The following is a 24,390-nucleotide window of genomic DNA, read 5'->3' on the forward strand; positions in this document are numbered from 1 at the left end:
GTCGGGCAGTGTTTGATCATTATGGGTTGAGAGGTTAAGTGTAAGGCCATTTAGGGTTATACCTGATGGGTTAATCTTACATCTGCCCACAGTCCCTGGGTTTTTATAAGATGGCTTGACCCATGGACCACTTAGTGTAAGTGTTGGGCCCATAGAGTCCATGTGATGGGTTCAGGGGGTTCACTGGGCTCTTTAGTGAATTCGTTAGGCCTTGTAACAAAGGCTGGGCCGAACCCATGTGGTTGATGTGTAGATCAATGCTTGGGTCCCACGCCATACAAAGAAGCCCAACTGGGTAGCAGTTTGGAAGCCTTTTGAGCACTTAATACATATTGGGCCTAAAGCCCATATCGAATTGGCTGATTTAATTACCCACTTAAAGGGGCGGATTTGAGATTAGGGCAAGCCAAAGGATTATGTCTTGACCCTATCCATTCTTGAAGACCAAATTCAAATAAAGATTTGAATCTGGTAACCTCCTGATGAGATCAAGAGTGGGCTGACCTAATCTGTAGATAGGATTAAGATAATTACCTATCCAAATACAGATTTGGATTGGGATAACTCCTAATAGGATTAGGAGGTTTCTTAATCACTAAGAAAGAGAAGAAACCCTAATCTTGAATTACAAGAATTCGAACCAAGGGTTTAGCGGAAAAATCCTCCTGCAATTTGAGATAGGATCTTAGAAACCCAAGAGAGAAGAAAAGCAAATATGCCAACTTCATCTCTAGAGTTCTCCTCTAGCCGTCGCCATTCACTGCTTGGTTCGATCTCTTTGAGAGGGAAAGATCAAGAAGGTGTTCTTGATATCATTCTTTGCTGAAAGGCTGATTGTGTACGGTGCTCTTCGCTTCCATCGAATTCTTGTGAAGAATTTAGTTCGTAGGACGAACACTGCTGGTTCTATTCCAGTATCACTATGTCATCTTCAGTGGGAGCAGATCTTGGGAGTATTCTTTGGGCGTGAACACCGACGTTGGGAGATACCAACTCTCCGTATCAGGTATAACCCTTCCCTTTCTCTTTAGTTCAGATCTGGTTCGGCTTTGGTTCGATTAGATCCTTGAATATTGTATTATAAAATCAGGGAATATGATTCCCAATTGGAAGGGAGGAGAGAAAATATTTGAAATTTGCCCACCCTGTTTCGCTGCATTCTTGGCGTCCATACGATGGATCTCTCCCTCCTTTCACTTAGTGAGATATATTTGACATGCAACTTTGTAACTATGGAGCTTGAAAGCTTTGAAGCAGCAACAAAACAAGAAGTATGGGTAAAGGCGATAAAGGAAGAAATCAATATGATTGAGAAAAATAAGACATGGGAATTAGTGGGTCGTCCTCAAGACAAAGAAGTGATTGAAGTTAAGTGGGTCTTAGCTCAACTCTAATGGCTTAATACAAAAACACAAAGCGAGACTAGTCACTAAAGGCTATGTACAATTGCTTGGGACAAATTACAATGAAACCTTTGCTCGGTGGCACACATAGCACTATAAGAACACTAGTAGCATTAGCATCACAGAAGAAGTGGAAGATCTATCAAATTGATGTTAAGTCGGCGTTTCTTAATGAAGTGCTCTAGGAAGAAATATATGTAGAGCAACCTCAAGGGTTTATAGTAAAAGGACGAGAAGACAAGGTACTGAGATTGAAGAAAGCTCTCTATGGTCTAAAGCAAGCAGAACGAGCATAGTACAATCAAATTGATAGTTACTTCATCATTCAAGGATTAGGAGTCAAAGTAAGCCTACTCTATACATCAAGACCCAAGGTAAATATAACACTCTCATTATTTCTCTATACGTAGATGATCTCATCTATACATGAAACGATGAGACAATGATCAAGGTGTTCAAAAAAGATATGATGTAGACATTTGAGATGAGTGATCTCGGAATAATGCACTACTTTTTGGCATTGAGATCAATCAAAAATGTATCTTTATATCACAAAAGAAATATATCAAGAACCTACTGAAGAGTTCAAGATGCAAGGATGCAAGATGGTCGCTACATCACTCATTACAAACAAGAGGTTCAAGAAAGAAGATAGTTCAAAGAAGGTTGGTGCCTCAATCTACAGAAGTCTTATTGGGAGTTTACTCCTCACAACTAAATGGCCAGGCATTATGTATGTAACAAGTCTACTCTCAAGGTTTATGCAAAGCCCAAGTCAAGCTCACTATGAAGCAGCAAAAAGGATACTAAGATACTTGGAGGGCATAAAAGAATACTTCATTTGGTACAAATCCAAATGAAGAGTACCTCAGGCTATGCCTTCTCACAAGGTTCTGGAATATTCTCATGGGTATCAAAGAAGCAAGACACATTAGCACAATCATCCGAAGAAGCTGAATACATAGCAGCGGTAGCAACAAATCAAGCTATATGGCTAGGAAGAATACTCGAAGACATGGGTGAAAGGCAAAAGGAACCGACAATGATCTATTGTGACAACAAGTTTGCTATAGCAATGGCAAAAAATCAGTATACCATAGCAGAATGAAACACATTGCAATCAAGTACCACTTTTTACGAGAGACAACTAGCAAAGGAGAAATTGAGCTCAAGCACTACAACTTTGAAGAATAATTAGTAGAAATTTTCACAAAGGCATTACTTTGTTCAAAGTTTGAGTTGTTACAAGAGAAATTAGGAGTTACAAGAAAGTGTATTAAGGAGGAGTTTTAAAAAAATAATCCACTTTCTAGAAGTTTTCCAGAAATTCAAACTTCAAGAACTAATTATCAGGTATGACTAGAAATTAAATCTCCAAGCCTCTAGAAAATGTAAAGAAACTATATAGAATGTCAGTTGGCTTTTGCTCCATTGACTTGGCTCCAATTTAAATAGGACTAAGCTTCTACATTTGAGGACAAACCAATACAAGTTCTCATTTTTCCAACATCTTGAGCCTTTGCCATTTGCTACAACTCTATCTTACCTAGTTTACTCTCTCTCACATCCCAAGTTCTAACAACTCCACTCTCCTCCATATCCCAATAATTTGATATATAGTATTGGAATTCCCAAATAGGAGGTCAATAAATCAAAATAGTGCTGTTTGGGCTCTCTGGTCTTGGGAGGTTGAGTTAGAAGTCAATCATGTGATGGGTTTTTGGCTTGGTGGAGTGAGATCGAGTCATGGGTCCCATTCTTTGAGAGATGACATTGTTGCTGCTACTGCTGCTGCTGTTGTGGTGTTGTTGGAAACCCATGCCCTAAGGGTGGAATTATATTCGTTCTCCACCATTACAAGCCCTAGAGTTTTTAAGTTCAAACATATCAAATTCTCAAATAGGTGAAACAGTGGAAAAAAATGTCAATACTATATCTGTGTAGGTTTTGTACTAAAACTCGTGCCCAACTTATACTGATTTAATCAAAGATATATTTCAATTGAGCCTCTTCTCCCATGTATAAATTCAATATATTGAGTCTAGTGGTAGATGGCTAGTTGAGATTCAACATTTAAAAACCACCTTCCGAATATGATGGAGGGGGATGTAGTTGAGACTTAGAGAAAGGGAGAGCTGAGAATGGGATCCTATGTTTGGTTAACTACAAAGAGAGATGGAAAGCGAAAGAGATATGGGGGGGGGGTAACTCAAAATGTCCACTTAATGGAATTTGGGCATTTGGAGTCTGCTTCCATGTTAACGTTAAATCTGAAATAGGGAAAATAACGTATTTTTGACTTTTGGCTTCAAGTTGAGATGCCAACAGAGGGCAGACAAACATTTAACCTCATCCACTTTTGCACTGAATTGCAAACCACATTGATCAAACAACACTTGAGGAAAACTTCGCACTCCCAAGTGCCCTCTTCTAAGATTGAAAAATTTGAGACAATCATTGAATACTTAAACTCTTGCAGCTCGCTCCTAAAAACACCTAAACCCATTATTAAAACAAAACTTTTGATGTAGTTAAGAGCAAGGTTCAAAATATCGATACGTATCAGGTTGTACCACCGATACATATTGTAACGAGGCCTTTTGGATTCTCCCATATAGGGGGTGTTTCGGGTCGGCGAGTCTATTAGGGGGTAGACTATCCTTATACCAGCCCCTTTGAACTAGATTCGAAAAAAAAAAACAAAAAAAAAAATCGATACAAGCCGATACGCCTTTTATATTTTATTTTCTCACCTATCCTCATTAATCTAATAAATCAAAAGAAATTTGCTCAGGGGTGATTATTTCAATCCAACTCAGGCCAGGTCCACATCACGTCCACAAATTCTACTCTCATACAAATCTCATTTATTTGTTTTATATTCAAATTTTATTTAATTGGTTAATTGTCATAAAATTATAATTTAAGCCTAAAAACTAAATTTAATAAAACATACTAAAATTATTAAAATATTAAATTTTACTAAGCTTTTATCTAGGAACTATTAAAAATTAAGAAATTAATAAAAATCAGTAGTTGACAAATTAAAAATTCAAGTGCGTTGAATTATATTTAAAATAATTAATATTAATAAGACAATTAAAAATAATTTTTTTGAAGCTAAATGTATAATTTTGTTAAAATGAAAAAAGAAAAGGGGAAAAGTAAAAATAATAGGATAAGTAATAATAATAATAATAATAGTAATAATAAAATAATAACTATAAAATTTATTAAAAGCTATAAACATCACTTTTCTCTGTCAATTGACTTGTGTGGAAATATTCTGGGTCCAAATATCCCAATGTCCCTTGAACCAATGTGGTTATTTGAGATTGATCCGTAGGAAGTAACTTGGAAACTCCAAAATCAGAAATTTTTGCAATATATTTTTCATCTAATAATATATTTGTGGATTTGATGTCCCTATGAATAATTGGTATAGAGACTTTGGAGTGAAGATAGGCAAATGCGCTAGCTGTTTCTGTTGCAATCCTCAATCGATCTTCCCACGAAAGCAAAATGCCATTGTTTTGATGAATATGGTGAAAAAGGGTTCCATTGGAGATATATTCATAAACCAACAAAGGTACTTCAGTCTCTAAACAACACCCCAAGAGTTTTACCACGTTGCGGTGATTAATTTGAGTTAAAATGACAACCTCATTTATGAATTGCTCCATTTGACTAGCATCCATTATTCTAGACATTTTAATGGCAACAGCTTGATGATTAGGTAAAATGCCTTTGTAAACCGTACCTTGTCCACCTTGGCCTATGACGCACTCTTCATTATAATTATTGGTTGCCAACTTTAACTCTTCGGTTGAGAAGATTTTTAAGAGATTTGAACCTCCATTAGATAATTGTTGTTGTAAAAGGAAGCCACCATTTTGCTCAAAGTATTTCTCTTTCAATCTCATGAGCTTTCTTTTCCTTATGATCAAGTACAGCCAAGAAATACAGATGAGTAACAAGAAGATGCCAAAGCTTATACCTGCATAGAGAATATATATCAATCATTAGTTAATGACAGAATAACCACTCTTATATATGTTGTAATTTTCTCAAGGAACAACATCTCATAAGTTGACTAATAAAATGACCTTTTTTATGAAAAGAAAAACTAATCCATTGTTCTTGGGTTTTTGTGTTTAGCTTCTGGGGTGGGGTGATTGTTTTATGGCTGCAGTGTTATCCTCTATAGGAGGAGTGCTAGCATCGTAAGGGCCCCAGCCCTATGCAACCTCAGCGATGTTGGGGAAATGGTATAACACCCTGTTCCGAAAGAGATTGAATCCCATCTCAAAGGAATGCACAATAAAGTTGTCGATCGCATACTAGTACTCCTTCAAGCCCTTGAACTGAGCAACAACCTCCTCACCTACACCTAAATAAGCACCTAACCAGTACAAGTCGTAAGCTCGGAAAAGAAGAGTTTGATAGATAAAGAATTGAAGCGACAAAACAATTGGTGTTGTCCCCGCAAGCATAGTCGGTGCTGGTCACTTGTTGGATAATCTATATGCCTTCGGAATTCTGGTCTCGGAGCGGTATGTTTTCTCCCCCATATCACATTCGACAGCAGCCCAGTAGGAGAAAGTTAATTCGCCATCTAGTGATATGTTCAACACAATTTTGTCACTATACTCATATCTGTCAGGGCCATACATCATCAGTTGCGGATGGTCAGTGGCTGTATTGCACAACAACTTGAATTCATCTCTATAACAGCTTGGATCATCTCCAACGAGGTCAAACGGGTACGGAATGCTGACATTTCCGCATTTGCTTTGACAACCTAGCTTTGTCTCTGGAGATGTTGGAATGACTGTTGCAATTGTCATCATCACAAGTTGTTATGAGACAAGGTAAAGTAACACGGTTAAAGCCAAGGTTTTTAAAACCGAACCGGTCAGGGGTTCGGTTACCGGTTCGAATGGTCCGAGGCCGGTTCATTCTGATAAAAATAATTTTAAAAATTAAAGAAATTGGAAAATGGTCAAAATCGTTCGAATGGTTTAAACAATTAATTGGCCAGTTCAATGGTTTGCTGACTTAAATCAACGGTTTTAGAGAAAAAAGCGGTCTTGGGGGAAAACAGAGCCAGTCAGGTCAGGTGACCAGTTCCCGGTTTTTTCATTCCGGCCGTTCAATCCAATCCGGTATTGAAAACCATAGTTAAAGCATATTTCTGTTTTCTTTCCAGTTTAAAAAAGATTTTTTATATAATTTTGAAAAGGATTTAATACTGATCATATGTGAGTTCAAATCAGCACCCCACAACGTCTCACAGCACATCCTGCCGTGTATTGGGAATATCTCTCAATACTAATACCAGGAATGATCATATCATCATCGGGAGATGTTTCTAATACACAGTGGAGATGTGGTGTAGAACGTTGTGGGGGGGCAGTGTTGTGTTATGGGGGGGTTGATTGTCTCGTCTTATGTTGAGCCTTTTTATATGTGCAGCCTTTTATCTCTTGAAGTTATTTCCGGAAGACCTCTCAACTATCTAATCAATTTCACGGTTTGGTTTTAGGTTTGCATTTGGCGATACTCAGTTGCTTATGGCTATGGTTTCTATGTAATTGTAAAATATAGTTGAGTTAGGGTGATAGATAACTGTATGGCGATACTCAGTTGCATGGGCCTAGTCTAATTCCCATACTTGGTTTAGACTCTCCATACTTTTATAGATTAAGGCAAGGCCTTCGTTCCCTTTCTGAAGCAATGTGAGACTTGGAACTGTCAATCACTATTAAATGTTGTTCTAAATCCTACATTCCTTGAAAAGGAAATGGAGGCTTACCTCTGACGACAACTCTCTCTCACATTTGAGTTGACTCGTGTGTTGACATGTGGCATATGTATATGACAAAATTTGTATATTTTAAGTAAAATATTTGACATCTAATATGAAATGCAATATATTTTCATATATAACATATAAAATATAGTAAAAATTTATGGAATATTTATACTATTAAGTATGTCATTTATTGTATATCTATACTATCTTCCTTTCTCATTCCCCTTTCCCGCCTCCTCCTTAACTCTCTCTCTCTGTTCATTATCCCTCCCTATCCTTTACATTAAGTCACATCACTAAGGAGCCTCACTTTTATTAGAACCCACTTTCCAATTACCTAAAATATCTCTCTCCTAAAGCCTCTTCCTAGTTAATTTTATTAGTCCCCACTTCCCAATTACCTAAAATATCTCTCCCTTAAAGTCTTTTCTCAATTACTTTTATTAGTCCCCACTTCCTAGAGCTAGTTGAGGAACGACCAGTCCACAAAGAGTCGAAAGCTCCTAAGATTGGTAACTAAGCATACCTGAGATGAGACCTCGGAAGACACTTCAACCAAGCAAGCCGAAGACAAAAGATCTCAACCACTCCCAACCTCGACCATGGTAAGACCAAGGCCTGCACCTTAAAAAGAAAGAGAAAAAGGGTAGCACACAAGCTTAGGACCAAAAAGCATACTTCCATTCAGGAAAAGAAGAAAAAGAATGGACAACATTGCAGCAACAAAAGTGGAGTAAAACAAGACATGAACTCAGACTAGTATCAACAGCAGTAACCAACAGGCACTTCAATCCATGGCAGGGCAGTCGGCCTCTTCATTCTCCTCAGGCATGTCCATGGCTGTAGTGTTATCCTCTATAGGAGGAGTGGTATCATCGTAAGGGCCCCAGTCCTATGCAACCTCAGCGATGTCGGGGAAATGGCGTAACACCCTGTCCCGAAAGAGATTGAATCCCATCTCAAAGGAATGCACAACAAAGTTGTCCATCGCATACTAGTACTCCTTCGAGCACTTGAACTGAGCAACAACCTCCTCACCTACACCTAAATAAGCACCTCACCAGTACAAGTTGTAAGCTCGGAAAAGAAGAGTTTGATAGATAAAGAATTGAATTGACGAAACAAACCGGCCTCCTCGCTCATTAGTCTGGCATGGATCAACATCGAGAAAGACATGTAGCACATCATGTCAATCTCCTCAATCACGCCTATCGCTGCCCTCTACTCCTCAGTAAGCTGGGCCAACGCAAGCTGCAACGCCTTAGTCCTCGGCTCTTGGAGCACAGCCAGGAGAGGCGAACCTCTAGGACAACGCACAAAGAAGAACCTCTCCTTCCAGTGCTTTATAGAGGATGAGGTCCTGACCAACACCTTGATGTGCTGCCTCACCGAGAAGTAGTGGTACCCCTACTGGTGGTTTTTCAGTTGAAGGAAGTAGGAAACCATACCCATGGTAAGCTCAACATCAAGGACAAAATAGTAGGAGATGAGGCCAATCAAGAATCTAAAGGAGTTCGACATCAAATGCGCTGGTAGCACTCGGTACCAATCAAACACCCCGACTATTCCCTCATGCAACGGGAACCTTAGCCCAGACTCTAAACTCTTCTCGTACACATAAAGCTCGTCCGACCAAGCATGTGTGGGCCCCTTACCAGCCTTTGGACACTTGAGCTCATACTCCTCAAGAATGTAGTACAAAGCTCGAATCCAAGCCATATCCCAAAGGTTCAAACATAATGGGGTGGTCCCAAATCGACAACCCCTCTGCATAGAAAGCTTGACCTCAATAGATGACGGCCCCACCTTAGCCTCCTCGGCTTAGTAAACCTTTCAAAATCTAACCCCCTGAAGTCTTTGGCCTCAGCCCCCTGGCCCTCAACCTCAGGAGTATCAAGCTCAGTAGCCTCGGTGTAAGACCCCGACTCGGACTTAGAAGAGGAAGCACTATACTTAGAAGACAAATTAGAGGAAGAGGAAGAGGAAAAGGAACAAAAGGATGAGGAAGACATCCTACCTAGCAATAAGAACGGAAGGCCGCAGAATTGAAGCAAACATCGAGCACCAAAGACTACTCGTCGAGCTCTTCAAGTGACTTCTTTTGCAAATGACGAAGGAGAAATGCTCTTCCCCCCATTTAAGGGTTCTTAACAGTCCAGCTCAAGACAAGATCAATGGCAAAGATCAAATGCTGCTTTGATAAGATTGGGAAATGAATAAGAATTTATGCCCTTTGCACACATAAAGCTTCAAGAAGTGAAACAATGCCTCTAACAACCTTTTGCAGAGAAGGGATCTGCATTGAACCAACTGATCCGACCCAGAAAACCGGCCCAACCTCGAGTCTTGCATCCCAAATTGAGTGCTCAACTGAATTTCGACTTCAACTTTCTCAATTGAAGACCGAAGAACTCTAGCATGCCACGTCGAGGCCGAGCACTTCACTCATCGACTTCAGAAATGGGGGAGTGGTGTTTGTATTCTGAATTTTGATTTTAAGTTCCTCAACCAAAGACTAAAGAACTCTTCCTTGCCACACTGAGGCCGAACACTTTACTCCTCGACTTTGGAACGGGGGGGGGTGGCATTTGTATTCTAAATTTTGACTTCAAGTTCTATAGCCGAAGACCTAAGAACTCTTCCACGTCACCCCCGCGGCCAAGCATTTAATCCTCGACTTCAGTGGTTAACCTCATCCCGATAACCCTAAGAGCCTCATTTGACCAGGACACGAATCTTAGACTATAAAAAGGTACCTCTTGCTTAGGGTAAAGGATCCAACTCTTAATTCCCATACCATTGCTCTGCTCGAACCAACAACACTCCCTAACTACCTGGCCTGACAGCCCACTGCTTTCTACTAACTTGAGTGTCAAAGTGTCTACCCGGGGATAACTCCTTGGACCTCTGATTCCTTTCTTGATTTTAGATCTTGGAGCATGACTTCATCCTTCTAAGTTGGCTCCACCCAGTTAGCAAGGATTATCTGACTACGATCTCGGTTCTTGCACCACCTAGGATCGAACGACATTATATATATATATATATATATTGTCTCTTCTTTGTTTTGTTTGGCAATACTTGTCAATTGTTGTAGTTCTCTATTCTTCATTTTAAATAACCATTTACATTTACTTTAGCATTGAGGTCTCACCCATGTAGACTCCATCTATTGAAATAAGAAAGTGGTGCATACCCCCTTCCCTCTCCTATCTGTGTTGTTGTAGTTCTAATACTCACAATTAGTCATTTCATCTCAAGGGTTTAGGCATAAGGTTAGAATAGTTCAAAAAAGTAGGGGCATTTTGGGATTTAAGTGAAAAAGATAAGGGAATTTTGGGGACTTTGAGCATAAAAAAATTCCTTATCAAAAGGGGAGTCCTAAGATTCCAAATCTTAGGTTGAGGTGTTTTTTTCGGATGAGGTCTAGTGGACACTAGTTTGAAGGAAGAATAATGCAGTCTCAACTAGCCAAGTAAATTAAAATGCTTGAAATGGAGTCATTTTAGTAAGAGGGGTAGATGGAGAGGTTTTTGAGTGAAATTTGGAAGGTCCATTTTATGGGGATTTTGAATCCAATAGTGGCATCAAATTCACCTAAAAGCATTTGGACGGTAAAGATTTGATGATAGATTTTCTTGAGAAAAAAGGGAACCCAGAATTTAAATCTTGGTTTAATTGAAGATTAAATGAGGGAATATTGAAGTGAAATTTGGTGGGTAGGCATTTCAAGAGTATCTGAAGACTAATGGTAATGGTTGATTAGTCAACAAATGTGTCTAGGTTGTACATCTACAGTTCATATATCTCTGAAGAGAGGGTCACAGGGGGTCTTTAAGCAATGTGTTGTTTAAATAAAATTTAAGGCTTTGGATAGGCTGAAAAGTTTGGTTTGAGGCTTGGTGTTAGACTTAAAGTAGCAACCATCTAATTTTCCATCCTAGTACCTTCGTTGAATGGCCTCTCTTTTATATACCCCTTGTCACACTAATCCCCTCATTGGTTACTTTTACCACCGCAGAACCTTTCTTGGAAATGCCTAAATTTTCCATGAAGAGAGGTGGATAAGGATGGAGATCAAAACTTAACTGTTGAGTATGTATTTTTTACAAAATGAAAAAATTAAATTTGTCTAAGTGGAAACTGTTAGAAAAAGGAAAAATTTATGATACAGAAAAGATATGATATAGAAAAAGTTTTGACCAATAAATAACACCTAATTAGCTATGATATAGAATCAGACGGTGTAATCAAGAGGAAGTCTAATTACTCCAATTGTACTAAATTTCTCTTACAGGGAATTGTTATAAATGACCACATACCTTTGCATCCATTGGAATTGTTATAAATGACAACATACCTTGGCATCCGTTGGAGAGATAAGGATTCCCATGATAACCTTCCATACAATGACAGATGTATCCACGATTGTTGGTAGAGTTGGAGCAGTCGGTGTTCTTCCCGCATGCATAGTTGATAGATGCCTTCTCACATGTCTTGCTCTTGGCAGCAATTGACCCGTCTACCACTACGTACCCAAAAATAATGCTGGTATATATTATTATTTGGATGGGTCAGGTCGGGTTTGGTGAACCTATTCCAACTAGTCAAATCGTGTTATTGCGCATAGGATCGGGTTTAGGTCGAACAAAACCCGTATAGAACCCGTTCCATGTGACACAAAACAGCAAGGCATTTATCATGCTACTTTCATAATTTTAATATTTGTATTTGAATTTTAAAGTAAAAGAAGATAAATTCTTTGAACTTAATACCATACCTCGGCATCCATCGTGTAGATAGGGATTCCCTTGATAACCTCGGCATCCATCGTAGGGAGTTCGAGCTCTTAGTAGGGAGGTCGGGCTCCTTTTAGGGACTTCGAGCTCTTAGTAGGGAGGTCGGGCTCCTTTTAGGGAGTTCGAGCTCTTAGTAGGGAGGTCGGGCTCCTTTTAGGGAGTTCGGGCCCCTTATAGGAAGTTCGGGCTCCTCTTAGGGAGTTGGTCTCCTCGAGGGGAGTTCGGTCTCCTCGAGGGGAGTTCGGACTACTGGTCTCTTCCCTTTAGTGTTTGCACCCTGGGTATGCTGCTGTAAGTGCTGAGGTACTTGTTTTTTGCCACATGGCGTGATTGCAAGGTCGGGCCAAATCTTCCTCATCATTTTCCATCCTAGTACCTTCTTAGAATGGCCTCTCTTTTATATACCCCTTGTCACACTAATCCCCTCATTGGTTACTTTTACCACCGCAGAACCTTTCTTGAAAATGCCTAAATTTTCCATGAAGAGAGGTGGATAAGGATGGAGATCAAAACTTACCTTTGCATCCATTGGAATTGTTATAAATGACAACATACCTTGGCATCCGTTGGAGAGATAAGGATTCCCATGATAACCTTCCATACAATGACAGATGTATCCACGATTGTTGGTAGAGTTGGAGCAGTCGGTGTTCTTCCCGCATGCATAGTTGATAGATGCCTTCTCACATGTCTTGCTCTTGGCAGCAATTGACCCGTCTACCACTACGTACCCAAAAATAATGCTGGTATATATTATTATTTGGATGGGTCAGGTCGGGTTTGGTGAACCTATTCCAACTAGTCAAGTCGTGTTATTGCGCATAGGATCGGGTTTAGGTCGAACAAAACCCGTATAGAACCCGTTCCATGTGACACAAAACAGCAAGGCATTTATCATGCTACTTAACTGTTGAGTATGTATTTTTTATAAAATGAAAAAATTAAATTTGTCTAAGTGGAAACTGTTAGAAAAAGGGAAAATCTATAATGCAGAAAAGATACCGTATTGAAAGAGTTTTGATCAATCAAAATCCATCCATGAATTTTAATAAATAATACCTAATTGGCTACCATATTTATGATTTCAGATTAAAAGTTTTTCAGATATCGACTACTGGCAGTTCAAACTGAATATATGGCCCCTCTATTTCGTAGGTGTAATCAAGAGGAAGTCTAATTCTTCCCGCATGCATAGTTGATAGATGCCTTCTCACATGTCTTGGTCATGGCAGCAATTGACCCGTCTACCCCTACGTACCCAAAAATAATGCTTTTCAATACTATTTTTCTTATTAGGAGATACAGAAAATTCAGATTGCTAATGCCACTTCAGGCTTCAGCCATGTTACAAAACAATATCGTGTTGTGTTAATAATAGTAGGGGACTATGGGATCTTGTTCGGGTAATTGTTATTAGCTTTCGGGTTAAGACTAACCTACAGGAATACGAGAGAATGCTGGTATATATATTATTATTTGGATGAGTCAGGTCGGGTTTGGTGAACCTATTCCAACTAGTCAAGTCGTGTTATTGCCCATAGGATCGGGTTTAGGTCGAACAAAACCCGTATAGAACCCGTTCCATGTGACAGAAAACAGCAAGGCATTTGTCATGCTACTTTCATATTTTTAATATTTGTATTTAAATTTTAAAGTAAAAGAAGATAAATTCTTTGAACTTAATACCATCCTAATCATGAAATTAGGAGACTTGCTAGGCACGAATGAATTGTTTCTTCTGCTATTAACAAAATTCTAAGATGTCTTCGCCTGGTCATGTGATCAGATGCTCGGACTAAACTTAGCACTGGTCATGCATTCGTTGTACATCAACCCCAAATTCAAGTTCGTAAAACAACTATAGTGTGTCTTCAAACCAGAAATAGCCTTGATGATCAAAGAGAAAGTCGAAGAACTCCTGAAACTAGGTTTGAGAAAGCCTATCATTCACCCACAATGGTTAGCGAATGTCATCCCAATCAAGAAGAAAAATGACCAGTTATGGTTAGTACCCAAATCCTAACACACTAGCTCATAACCATTAGTGAGGAACTAGTGCACTAACCTCCTTCCACTCTTACCTTAGGTGTTGTGCAGTCTTTAGGAGCCTAAACAAGTCTTGCCCTAAGGATGAATTTTCACTACGAAACATGGAAATTCTCATTGGTCCTACGATCGGAAACCAATTATTCTCTTTCCTGGATGCATATAGTGGCTATAATAAGATCTACATGGACCCTGTAAACACACCTCATACGACATTCTGAATGCCAATAGGGAACTTTTACTACAAGATGATGTTCTTCAATTCATGTACCAGAGAGCCATGACAAGTATATTCCATGATATGATACACAAAGAAATAGTGTTATAAAGATGACACCGTAGTTAAAGCAAAAGATCATTATGATGTATTAAGAAAGGTATTTATGCGATGTCGAGCCTTCAATGTAAGGCTTAATCCACTTAAGTGTGCATTCGAAGTGCAATAGGGAAAATTTTTGGAATATCAAGTTGACTACACTAGAATTCATCTAGATGAGAGTAAAGTAAAAGCAGTTCTAGACTTGCAGCCCTCGAGCATTGAGTCACAGTTAAAAACATTCTTAGGAAATGTCTCCTATCACAGGAGGTTCATCCCTGGTCTAGCACACATGACAATGCCTTTCCTTAAACTTACTAAGAAGTCCACGGAATACAGATGGTCAATACAGCACCAACATGCTTTCAACCAGCTAATGCAAACACTACCCAAAGCCCCAACCATTTCCCATCCGAATGGTGGTCGAGAATTCAGGATATACATAACATCTAACTTAGAAGCCATAGGCTGTTTGGTAGCCTAGGAGAATAACGAAAAAGTTGAGTGGCCCATCTATTATGCCAGTAGAACTTTGAAACCAACAAAGAACAACTACTTACACATGGAACAATAGTGTCTAGCATTAGTCTTTACTACATAAAAGTGTGATCCGATTAGGTACTTCATTGATAGATCCCCAATCTCTAGAAGATTGGTCGAATGGATGATGAAGCTGATTGAGTATAGTATTGAGTACACCCAAACTAGAGTGATAAAGTGTTAAGCAGTCGCAAACCTCCTTGTTGCTTTCCCTACTAGTGATGATTTCCCCATCTCCGAAGAGATACCCGAAGACCTCCCCCTCATCGTGGCAATAGAGAAGGCAGGATGGGTTCTAATATTCGATCACAATACTCTAGCCAATATTAAAATGCAGCAATCACAGAAATGCTTATTGATAAGAACACTCTTACTAATAAGCAAGGGCCTAAATGTAAGTACATGTTATCTATCCTCACTACAATTGTAATGAAGATACCAAATTGGAATCACAGAAACATCTAAGGTGACACACAAGCCAATGCGGATCCGCAATGGGTCCATAACTCGTCATAGACCTACGATTAGCTCGAAACCATCACAATCCTACAATGGACAAAAATACCATCAACTGAATTCAACTGTATTAGGACATCCAATAGGATCAAATAGGGACATGTCAGATTAGTTTTGATGCCGGCCACACTATGTCATTACAGGAGACCCATAAAGGGAAGCAACACACGTGTAGTATGAGAATTTCGGATGAAAGGAAACTTCGCCTTAGGAAGATCTCATAACACACGTGGCAAACCCCTAACAGTGTCCCTATGTTAGCCAACACCGAATCGAAGATCCCTTTTCCAAATAAGAGTCAAATCCTTTTTGGCTCCTTACTTTCAGGTCCCCGGGATCTCCCTTTATAAAAGGGGGTGTAGATCTTAATGAAGACATGACTCTCTATCAATAGGAACACATAACCAGACCTATTCCTATCCTCCCTTCACCTTTCAAGGAGATAACTACAATTAGCCTTACCACCACATCTACAAGGAGAAGCAAAAGAAAACTAGGAAAAAGAAGAGCCACCAACAACCTATGATAGTGCTGAATGGAAGTCCTAGTTACATTGTTTTTTCCAAAAAAAAGATGCTTCAATTCATGGTACAACTCCAAGCTATAAAGATGCCAGTCCAGCAATAGCGTGCGTAGAAGACAAGGGCAATCACATTCACGAGGTGTTACAAGCCATGTTAAACTTATAGAGGCATGTTCTCTTCAACCAAATGCATCTTGTTCTTTAGTGAGCTGGTTTGTTCAATGTTTTAAAAACTGACCTAGAGGCCAAACCGTTTTGCCTCCAAGTCATGGTTCACCGGTTCAACTGGCCGGGTCGAATGGTTCAAGCCATGCTACGTCATATACATATATATATGTGTGTGTGTGTGTGTGTGTGTGAGTGTACATATACGTTTATAAATGTATATATCTTATCAATAAATAATGTAAAAATATTTTAGATATGTTATATATATTTTTATATTTAATTTATGTTTCTCTAATTTAGTTTTAAAATTTTTATTTATAAAAGATGTTAAAAATTGAAATTTGAGGCCAAAAAAGTGTTTTTTCTTTTACAAAAATTGCGGGGCAAAGTGTGTATGACTCATTGGAGTGCAAAGTTATGGCCTCCAAAATTTTTTATACATTAAATATGCAACCCGTAACCAAGTGATCAGGTCGAATGGATTAGAGGTCAAATTGGCCAGATCAAATGGTTCTTGACCAAATCAACAATTTTTGACTGTTTAATGGGTCTTGACTAAACCGAACCTAAAATCCTGACTGGGTGACAATTCGAATGATTTGACTGGCCGGGTCAATGATGGGTTGAAAACATTGGGTTTGTTGTTTCAGGGCCCGTTCCCAACCAAGTTCAACCCATTAGAGAGGAATTTGCTAACTCCAACAGATTACGGCAATTAGTACATCTATGTCAAACTCGGATAATAGTGGACCCTTGGCACTTCAATGAAGGTTTACATTTCTTTTAAGGGCAGGATCTACCTGAACCACCACTCCCCAGTCCCCACTATTAGAGATCCTCAAGCAATTTCACAATAGTACCTGTGAAGGCTACCCAAAAACGTTACAATGCATCAAGGAAACAATTGTACCACCACATCAGATCTAGGCCCATATCTCCATGAACTTTATGGGCTCGCTAGCTCACAATGAAATACTTCATTCATATAGTCGATTGAATTTCCAAATATGCCCATTTTCTACCGATAACAAATCTATATATAACCTATTCCAAAGCGCAACTATTTTTAAAATAAATATTCCCCCTACAAGCATGCAGGACTCAATTATCTGCAACTGAGATGTAACATTTACAAATAAATACTAATGCGTTTTCTTCAATCTCGGTAGTATATATAGATTTTAATTTCAGCTTGCGATGCACTAATGCCATGAATTAAATAATAAAAATAAGAATTATAAGAAGTATTATAAAATTTATTAAATACTTTAAAACTATAACATGCAATACATGTATACATTTCTACTCTTCCCAAACTGAGCATGAACAAAAAAACAGATATAACCTTAGCTAAAAACACTGGTACTGTTATTTGGATGGGTCAGGTCGGGTTTGTTAAACCTATTCCAAGTAGTCAAGTCGGGTTGGATTGCCTTCAGATCGGGTTTGGGTTGCAAAACCCATACATACAGAACTCGATCATTTGACATCCTTACAAGAGTAAACTGTAAGACATGAGCACATGGGCGATCCAAAGAATTCCCTTACCAGATCAATGGTTTTGATTAGCGACTTCCGTACGTCAATAACAATAATGCATTTATTATCATTCAATTTTCATATTGAATATTTGTATTTAAATTTTAAAGTAAAAGAAGAAAAAGTCTTTGAACTTAATACCATACCTCGGCATCCATCGTGGAGATAGGGATTCCCTTGATAACCTGGCAGGCAATTGCAAAGATATCCAACGCCATTTGTGGAGTTAGTGCAATAGGTGTTGCTCCCGCAGGCATAATCAACAACTACATCTCTTTCTGCTCCCTCGCAACTCTGGTTTCGAATTGCCCAGTCCAGAATTATGGAAGTGTTGATCCCGACATTGACAAGGTATTCCTTATCGTTTCTCATCTCCCAGAGCTGTGATACTTGTGAGTCAAATAATGAATCCCGGTCGTCGGACAGAAGAACAGCCAACCCACATTTGCTAATATTCCATGTGTATGCGAAACCGTTATGGCTCCATATGCTTACTTCAAAATCATTAAGATCGTTTGGTATGGTTGTCTGGCAGCAACCATAGCCACCACAAGATGAACCAGCTGTCACTTTTGTATCGTTCAAGCACGATGATCGACATTCCACATAGAACACAGAGCCCTCGTAATCATACAATGCGCCATACATGTCGCAACCGACTGCCATGAATCTGTTTCTGGTATTGGAGAGCCTGTATGTGTTTGGAAAAGAATATCTAATGCTATAACCCGCCGGGTATTCATCTTCACCCGTGTAACATTTTACGCTTCCCAGAATGGAAGTCGTTAGTTGATGAGCATCAAGTGATATATGGAGAATGGTATGCTCATCTCCCACATAATCGCCATAAAACGTCAATTTTGGAGGAAGGATGGCAGTGTCGCAGAATAACTTGAAGTCATCATTTTTGAAACAGGTTGGATCATCTCCCACTAGGCCAAACGGGTATGGGATGCCAACATTCCCACATTTGCTTTGGCAGCCAGGCCTTGTATCCGACGATATCACTAATGCTGTCATCATCATTATGAGACGAGGTGATGAAGAAAATAGTAAATACATTTTCCAATCTAATTTCTTGCTTTCATAACTTTATGTGGAGCATATTCAACATAGAAGCAATAAGACATGAATTTTGATATATAAGACATGCTTGGTTTTGATAAATAAGACATGCTTGGTTTTGATAAATACATTTTCCAATCTAATTTCTTGTCTAAGTTGAGTTTTGATCAATCAAAATCCATGCATGAATTTTGATAAATAAGACATGATTGGTTACCACGTTTTTGATACAAATTGATTGATCAGAAGTTTTCTCGATATAATGTCTTTTTTTTGTGACAAAAAAAATATTGAAAATAAAAAAAGAAGGATATACATTAGGGTTAAAGGGTGGGGGAGAGGATCTCACTCCGCCCGAAAAATCACCCTGAACTTCTTGAAAGGGAGCCTCCATCCGATAAGACCCAAAAGAAAACGAGACAAGAAACACAACACCACCCTTCCTAACCAAAAACAAGAAAAAGAAAAAAAAAAAAAACAATAACAAAAATGAAACCTCCACTAGCTCCCACGTTTCTAGCAAAAGCTATAGAAAAAAACAAAAGGATCAAACGCACAGTTACATAGTGGCTCTCCCTCTGTCTTCTCTCCCTCTTCCTCTTACATCCCTACATCTCTTTAAATCTCTTTTAACTGAGGCATCCACATAAAAATCAATCAACCCACTTGGTCGAACTCTGAACTTAAACGCTTCATCAGGTTCTTCAAGGGAAGTGTTACGCTCGCAATCATCTTATGAGTCATTACTTCCAGCCCCTTCCTTGTCTCTGGCTTCCCTAGATTCTAACTCACAGCACTTAAACATCTCTTTCATCAAGTTATTCTAAAGACCTTGGCACCCTCATTGTAGAGCACAACAAACAAGTGGAACCACACAAAAGGAAGCAATATAATAGCATTCAAATTGAAGGAAGCAAATACACCATAACTAGGAAACAACTATGCAAATAACTTAATGCAAACTACCTACAAATATTTATATATATTCAAACTATTATTACACTAACACAACAACATTTACCACTTTTAACTTTGAAATTACAATGATAACCATAGGGGGTGAGCCCCTATTTATACTTGTATTCACCGTTTATAAGGGGCAGTTCAAACAAATTTTTTGGTCTTTAAATGGTCCACGTGGGGCCCTTTATAGAAGTCGGTTCTGACTTCTTTCACCGTTTTCTCTATATCACCGGAGCCCGTATCTTGTCTGCTCAGTGCCTCGACAAGGCCGCTGATTGCCTCCATTACCTTCCCTTTTACTTTGTGAAGATGACAGAATATCTTCTAATTCACCTCTCTACAAAATAGACACTTCCTTCCACCAACTCCACGGCATACCAAACTCTTCTAGCCGAATGCCTCTTACATAACACTTCCAAATCAGCCTTCTTTGCCACCCCAGCTTTTATAAATCAAGATCAGCCCCTCAACTTCACTTCTGTCTCCCACTTTCCAACCTGATCCGAACCCAAAGATATCCCCTCAACCCAAATCCGAGTCTCCAATAGTCTCAGTAGAAACCGCAATTAAAGCGCCATTCGACACTGCTTCAAGGATGGTGAGATAGGCGCAACATGTATACATTTCTACTCTTCCCAAACTGAGCATGAAAAAAAAACAGATATAACCTTAGCTAAAAACACTGGTACTGTTATTTGGATGGGTCAGGTCGGGTTTGTTAAACCTATCCCAAGTAGTCAAGTCGGGTTGGATTGCCTTCAGATCGGGTTTGGGTTGCAAAACCCATACATACAGAACTCGATCATTTGACATCCTTACAAGAGTAAACTGTAAGACATGAGCACATGGGCGATCCAAAGAATTCCCTTAGCAGATCAATGGTTTTGATTAGCGACTTCCGTACGTCAATAACAATAATGCATTTATTATCATTCAATTTTCATATTGAATATTTGTATTTAAATTTTAAAGTAAAAGAAGATAAATTCTTTGAACTTAATACCATACCTCGGCATCCATCGTGGAGATAGGGATTCCCTTGATAACCTGGCAGGCAATTGCAAAGATATCCAACGCCATTTGTGGAGTTAGTGCAATAGGTGTTGCTCCCGCAGGCATAATCAACAACTACATCTCTTTCTGCTCCCTCGCAACTCTGGTTTCGAATTGCCCAGTCCAGAATTATGGAAGTGTTGATCCCGACATTGACAAGGTGTTCCACATCGTTTCTCATCTCCCAGAGCTGTGATACTTGTGAGTCAAATAATGAATCCTGGTCGTCGGACAGAAGAACAGCCAACCCACATCTACTAATACTCCATGTGTATGCGAAGTCGTTATGGCTCCATATGAATGCATAAAAGTCATTAAGATCGTTTGGTATGGTTGTCTGGCAGCAACCATAGCCGGTGCAAGATGAACCAGCTGTCACTTTTGTATCGTTCAAGCACGATGATCGACATTCCACATAGAACACAGAGCCCTCGTAATCATACAATTTGCCATACATGTCGCAACCGACTGCCATGAATCTGTTTCTGGTATTGGAGAGTCTGTATGTGTTTGGAAAAGAATAATTAATGCCATAACTGTCACCCGTGTTACATATTACGCTTCCCAGAATGGAAGTCGTTAGTTGATGAGCATCAAGTGATATATGGAGAATGGTATGGTCCTCTCCCTTATAATCGCCATAAAACGTCAATTTTGGAGGAAGGACAGCAGTGTCGCAGAATAACTTGAAGTCATCATTTTTGAAACAGGTTGGATCATCTCCCACTAGGCCAAACGGGTACGGGATGCTAACATTCCCACATTTGCTTTGGCAGCCAGGCCTTGTATCCGACGATATCACTAATGCTGTCATCATCATTATGAGACGAGGTGATGAAGAAAATAGTAAATACACTTTCCAATCTAATTTCTTGCTTTCATAACTTTATGTGGAGCATATTCAACATAGAAGCAATAAGACATGAATTTTGATAAAAAAGACATGATTGGTTTTGATAAATACATTTTCCAATCTAATTTCTTGTCTAAGTTGAGTTTTGATCAACCAAAATCCATGCATGAATTTTGATAAATAAAACATGATTGGTTACCACGTTTTTGATACAAATTGATTGATCAGAAGTTTTCTCGATAGAATGTCTTTTTTTTTTGTGACAAAAAAAATATTGAAAATAAAAAAAGAAGGATATACATTAGGGTTAAAGGGTGGGGGAGAGGATCTCCCTCCACCCTGAACTTCTTGAAAGGGAGCCTCCATCCGATAAGACCCAAAAGAAAACGAGACAAGAAACACAACACCACCCTTCAAAAGGAATAAAAAAAGTAAATAAGTAATTATTCAAACACTTGTTTTTATGATAAGCACTCCCAACACATGGCCGAACTTTGACCAATTAATCAATACTACTCTGAGAAGTTTGATGAATACCAGCTGATTAATTTAATTGGTTAACACTTACGATATCCAGAGGATATCAAGAAACAGAAAATTCAAACGGTACCGAAACCGTTGAATGATGAGAAAATGGGCAATCCAGACAAATCCTACTTGCCCGATCAACGATATTGACGACACCAAGAGTTCTCCTATGACAATATTGAAACGCAATTAAGGCACTATTATAAGACCCGATTACACATGTTTTTGTTTAAGCTCAGTTTGGAAGGAGTAGAAATGCAAATATGAAGAAAATACAAGGTTTTGCACTCAACATATTTGTATTTATACTCCTTCCGAACTGAGCCTTAAATGAAAAGCAAGAGAATAATTAGAAATTGAATTCATACCTTGGCATCCATCCGGGAGGTAAGGATTTCCATTGTAACCTTGCAAACAGTGACAAAGATATCCAGAGCCATTTGTGGAATTGGAGCAGTATGTGTTTCTCCCGCAGGCAGAATTGTTCATTCCTCGTGCTTCCTCGCAAGACTTATTGTTGTTTCGAACAGATATCTCGTCAATCAGTGTGTTAAGAGTTATTGGTCTCCCAAGGTCTAAATATGGGCATTTACAGCCCTCAGATTTGCCCAAGTGGGGACAGGAGCAGTTCTTGTGCAATGTATTAAAGAAGTTGCAACTCCAATCCCTCTCAATGCCAGCAGCCACCAATGAAACAAATCTTGATGGGCCAAATAAATGACGTGCGCCTATATTTGATCATGACCATGTTCCTGGTCATACAACCCTTACATCCATCTCATCTATCCTCCCACGTTTTTCTTCTTCCTCACATGACATGAATACCATCATCTATTTCATTTTCTTTATTTAAAAAATGAAAGGCAAGGCCCAAGGACTTTGCTTAGGTAAAGGTGGGTGGGTGGTGTTCGGATCTCCTACCCACGCACGCCTTACTAGTCACTACTGGGCATTGAGAAATAGATGTTCCCAATGCATGCACAGCTGTAGTGTCTTGTAGTTGTGGGTAGGAGATCTGGGTTGGGGTTGGGGGTGGAGGGGGACCATGAATCTTTGGACCGAACTGCCACTGTGCAGTGTGCATTTTGATACAATATTACCTTTTTACTTGCTCGCTAGGGAGAGATTCAACACAGCAGGACTGAAAAGCCCTCATCCAATAAAACTGATGCAACGCTAGTACGCTACCCTACTATTACTGCACAGGGACAGGGACAGGGACAGGGACATGGATGTAGAATAACTCTCTATCTTCCTGTTCCTTGAGATTTTCTAATGACAAAAAGCTTTGGACCTTTTTCCAGGCTCAGCCTGATACCGACTGCTCCAGCTCCCGAGTCCTGCCCGCCAAAACGATATGTTGAAGTTAAAAAAGATGTCAAAGCTTGATATAAATTGGGTTTGGTTGGTGAGGACGTACGAGTATGAGGAGGGCTATCTGATTACCTCACTCTCAACTTAACGTGCATTATCATTATGAGATCAACTTCATAATCTGGTCAAGTAATGCAAGAAAAGAACTATCCCAAACTGAACTGAATTCATAAGCCAAAGGTGGGCTTTTCTAGTTTTCTCCCCTTCAAAGCCTCCTGTCTTTTGGGCTACAACATCCCCTCTCTGTCTTGTACCACAACTACATGGGAGTGCTTGCCTGTTTAAGTTTCAAAATGGTTCTTTCTCAATTGTCATGGCTGAGTAGGACTCCAACCCCAAGAGATCGAGTCTTGCGCCGAATCACCCGCCTTCATGTGATGCAGTCTGTCTCTGCTGAGAGCTGTGGTGGGGCTTAATTATCCTTGACTCCTTGTTGACATAATTAATAGTACTGTTAGGTTTATATGCACATCACTCATTCACCTTTTTTTCTCTACCAAATGAGATAGAAGATGAAGTTGAAATTTTCATCCTTATTCTTATTTTACCAACAAAATCCAAACTTTTGATTTTACAAATGCTTGCCTGGTCACTGTCACCATTACCGCTAGAAATCAGATTTGCTCTTCAAACCAACCTCACAGTACATCACATCTGCATTGGGAACATCTTTCCATGAATAACAATTTCGAGTATGGGAGGTGTTCTCAATGCAGGGCTCAAAGCACTGTGAAGATGATGTGAGGCATGCTTTGTGAGTAGCAAATCCAGATTTTTGTAGTTGCCCCTCTTCCCACCTCACCCCCAACAAACTATAAAGTTTAAGGTAACATTAATTAATTAATATAAACAAAGTGAAAAACACGTGTCAAAATAGGATTTTTTAAGT

The 24,390-nt window shown here is 39.2% G+C and overlaps 1 protein-coding gene across 1 annotated transcript; it reads right to left on the reverse strand.

Moving 5' to 3' along the window:
* Positions 1-4,909: 4,909 nt before the first annotated feature.
* LOC148791588 (wall-associated receptor kinase 2-like) lies at positions 4,910-23,512 on the reverse strand. Its single transcript, XM_088887027.1, has 3 exons — positions 22,496-23,512; positions 17,812-18,678; positions 4,910-6,234 (listed from the first exon to the last, which is right to left on the reverse strand). The coding sequence occupies exons 1-3, from the start codon at positions 22,614-22,616 to the stop codon at positions 5,909-5,911; spliced, it is 1,314 nt and encodes a 437-aa protein (XP_088743153.1). The 5' UTR covers positions 22,617-23,512; the 3' UTR covers positions 4,910-5,908.
* Positions 23,513-24,390: the final 878 nt, after the last annotated feature.

Source organism: Nelumbo nucifera, chromosome 5, assembly GCF_055504915.1.
Source record: "Nelumbo nucifera cultivar China Antique chromosome 5, China Antique-T2T, whole genome shotgun sequence".
Lineage (NCBI taxonomy): Eukaryota > Viridiplantae > Streptophyta > Magnoliopsida > Proteales > Nelumbonaceae > Nelumbo > Nelumbo nucifera.

Coding starts and splice junctions, on each gene's coding strand:
- LOC148791588 (XM_088887027.1), bottom strand. CDS start 22,616: ATGAACAATTCTGCCTGCGGGAGAAACACATACTGCTCCAATTCCACA. Junction 18,679..22,495: donor CCTCCCGGATGGATGCCAAG/GTATGAATTCAA, acceptor TGATGATGACAG/CATTAGTGATATCGTCGGAT. Junction 6,235..17,811: donor TCTCCACGATGGATGCCGAG/GTATGGTATTAA, acceptor CAATTGCAACAG/TCATTCCAACATCTCCAGAG.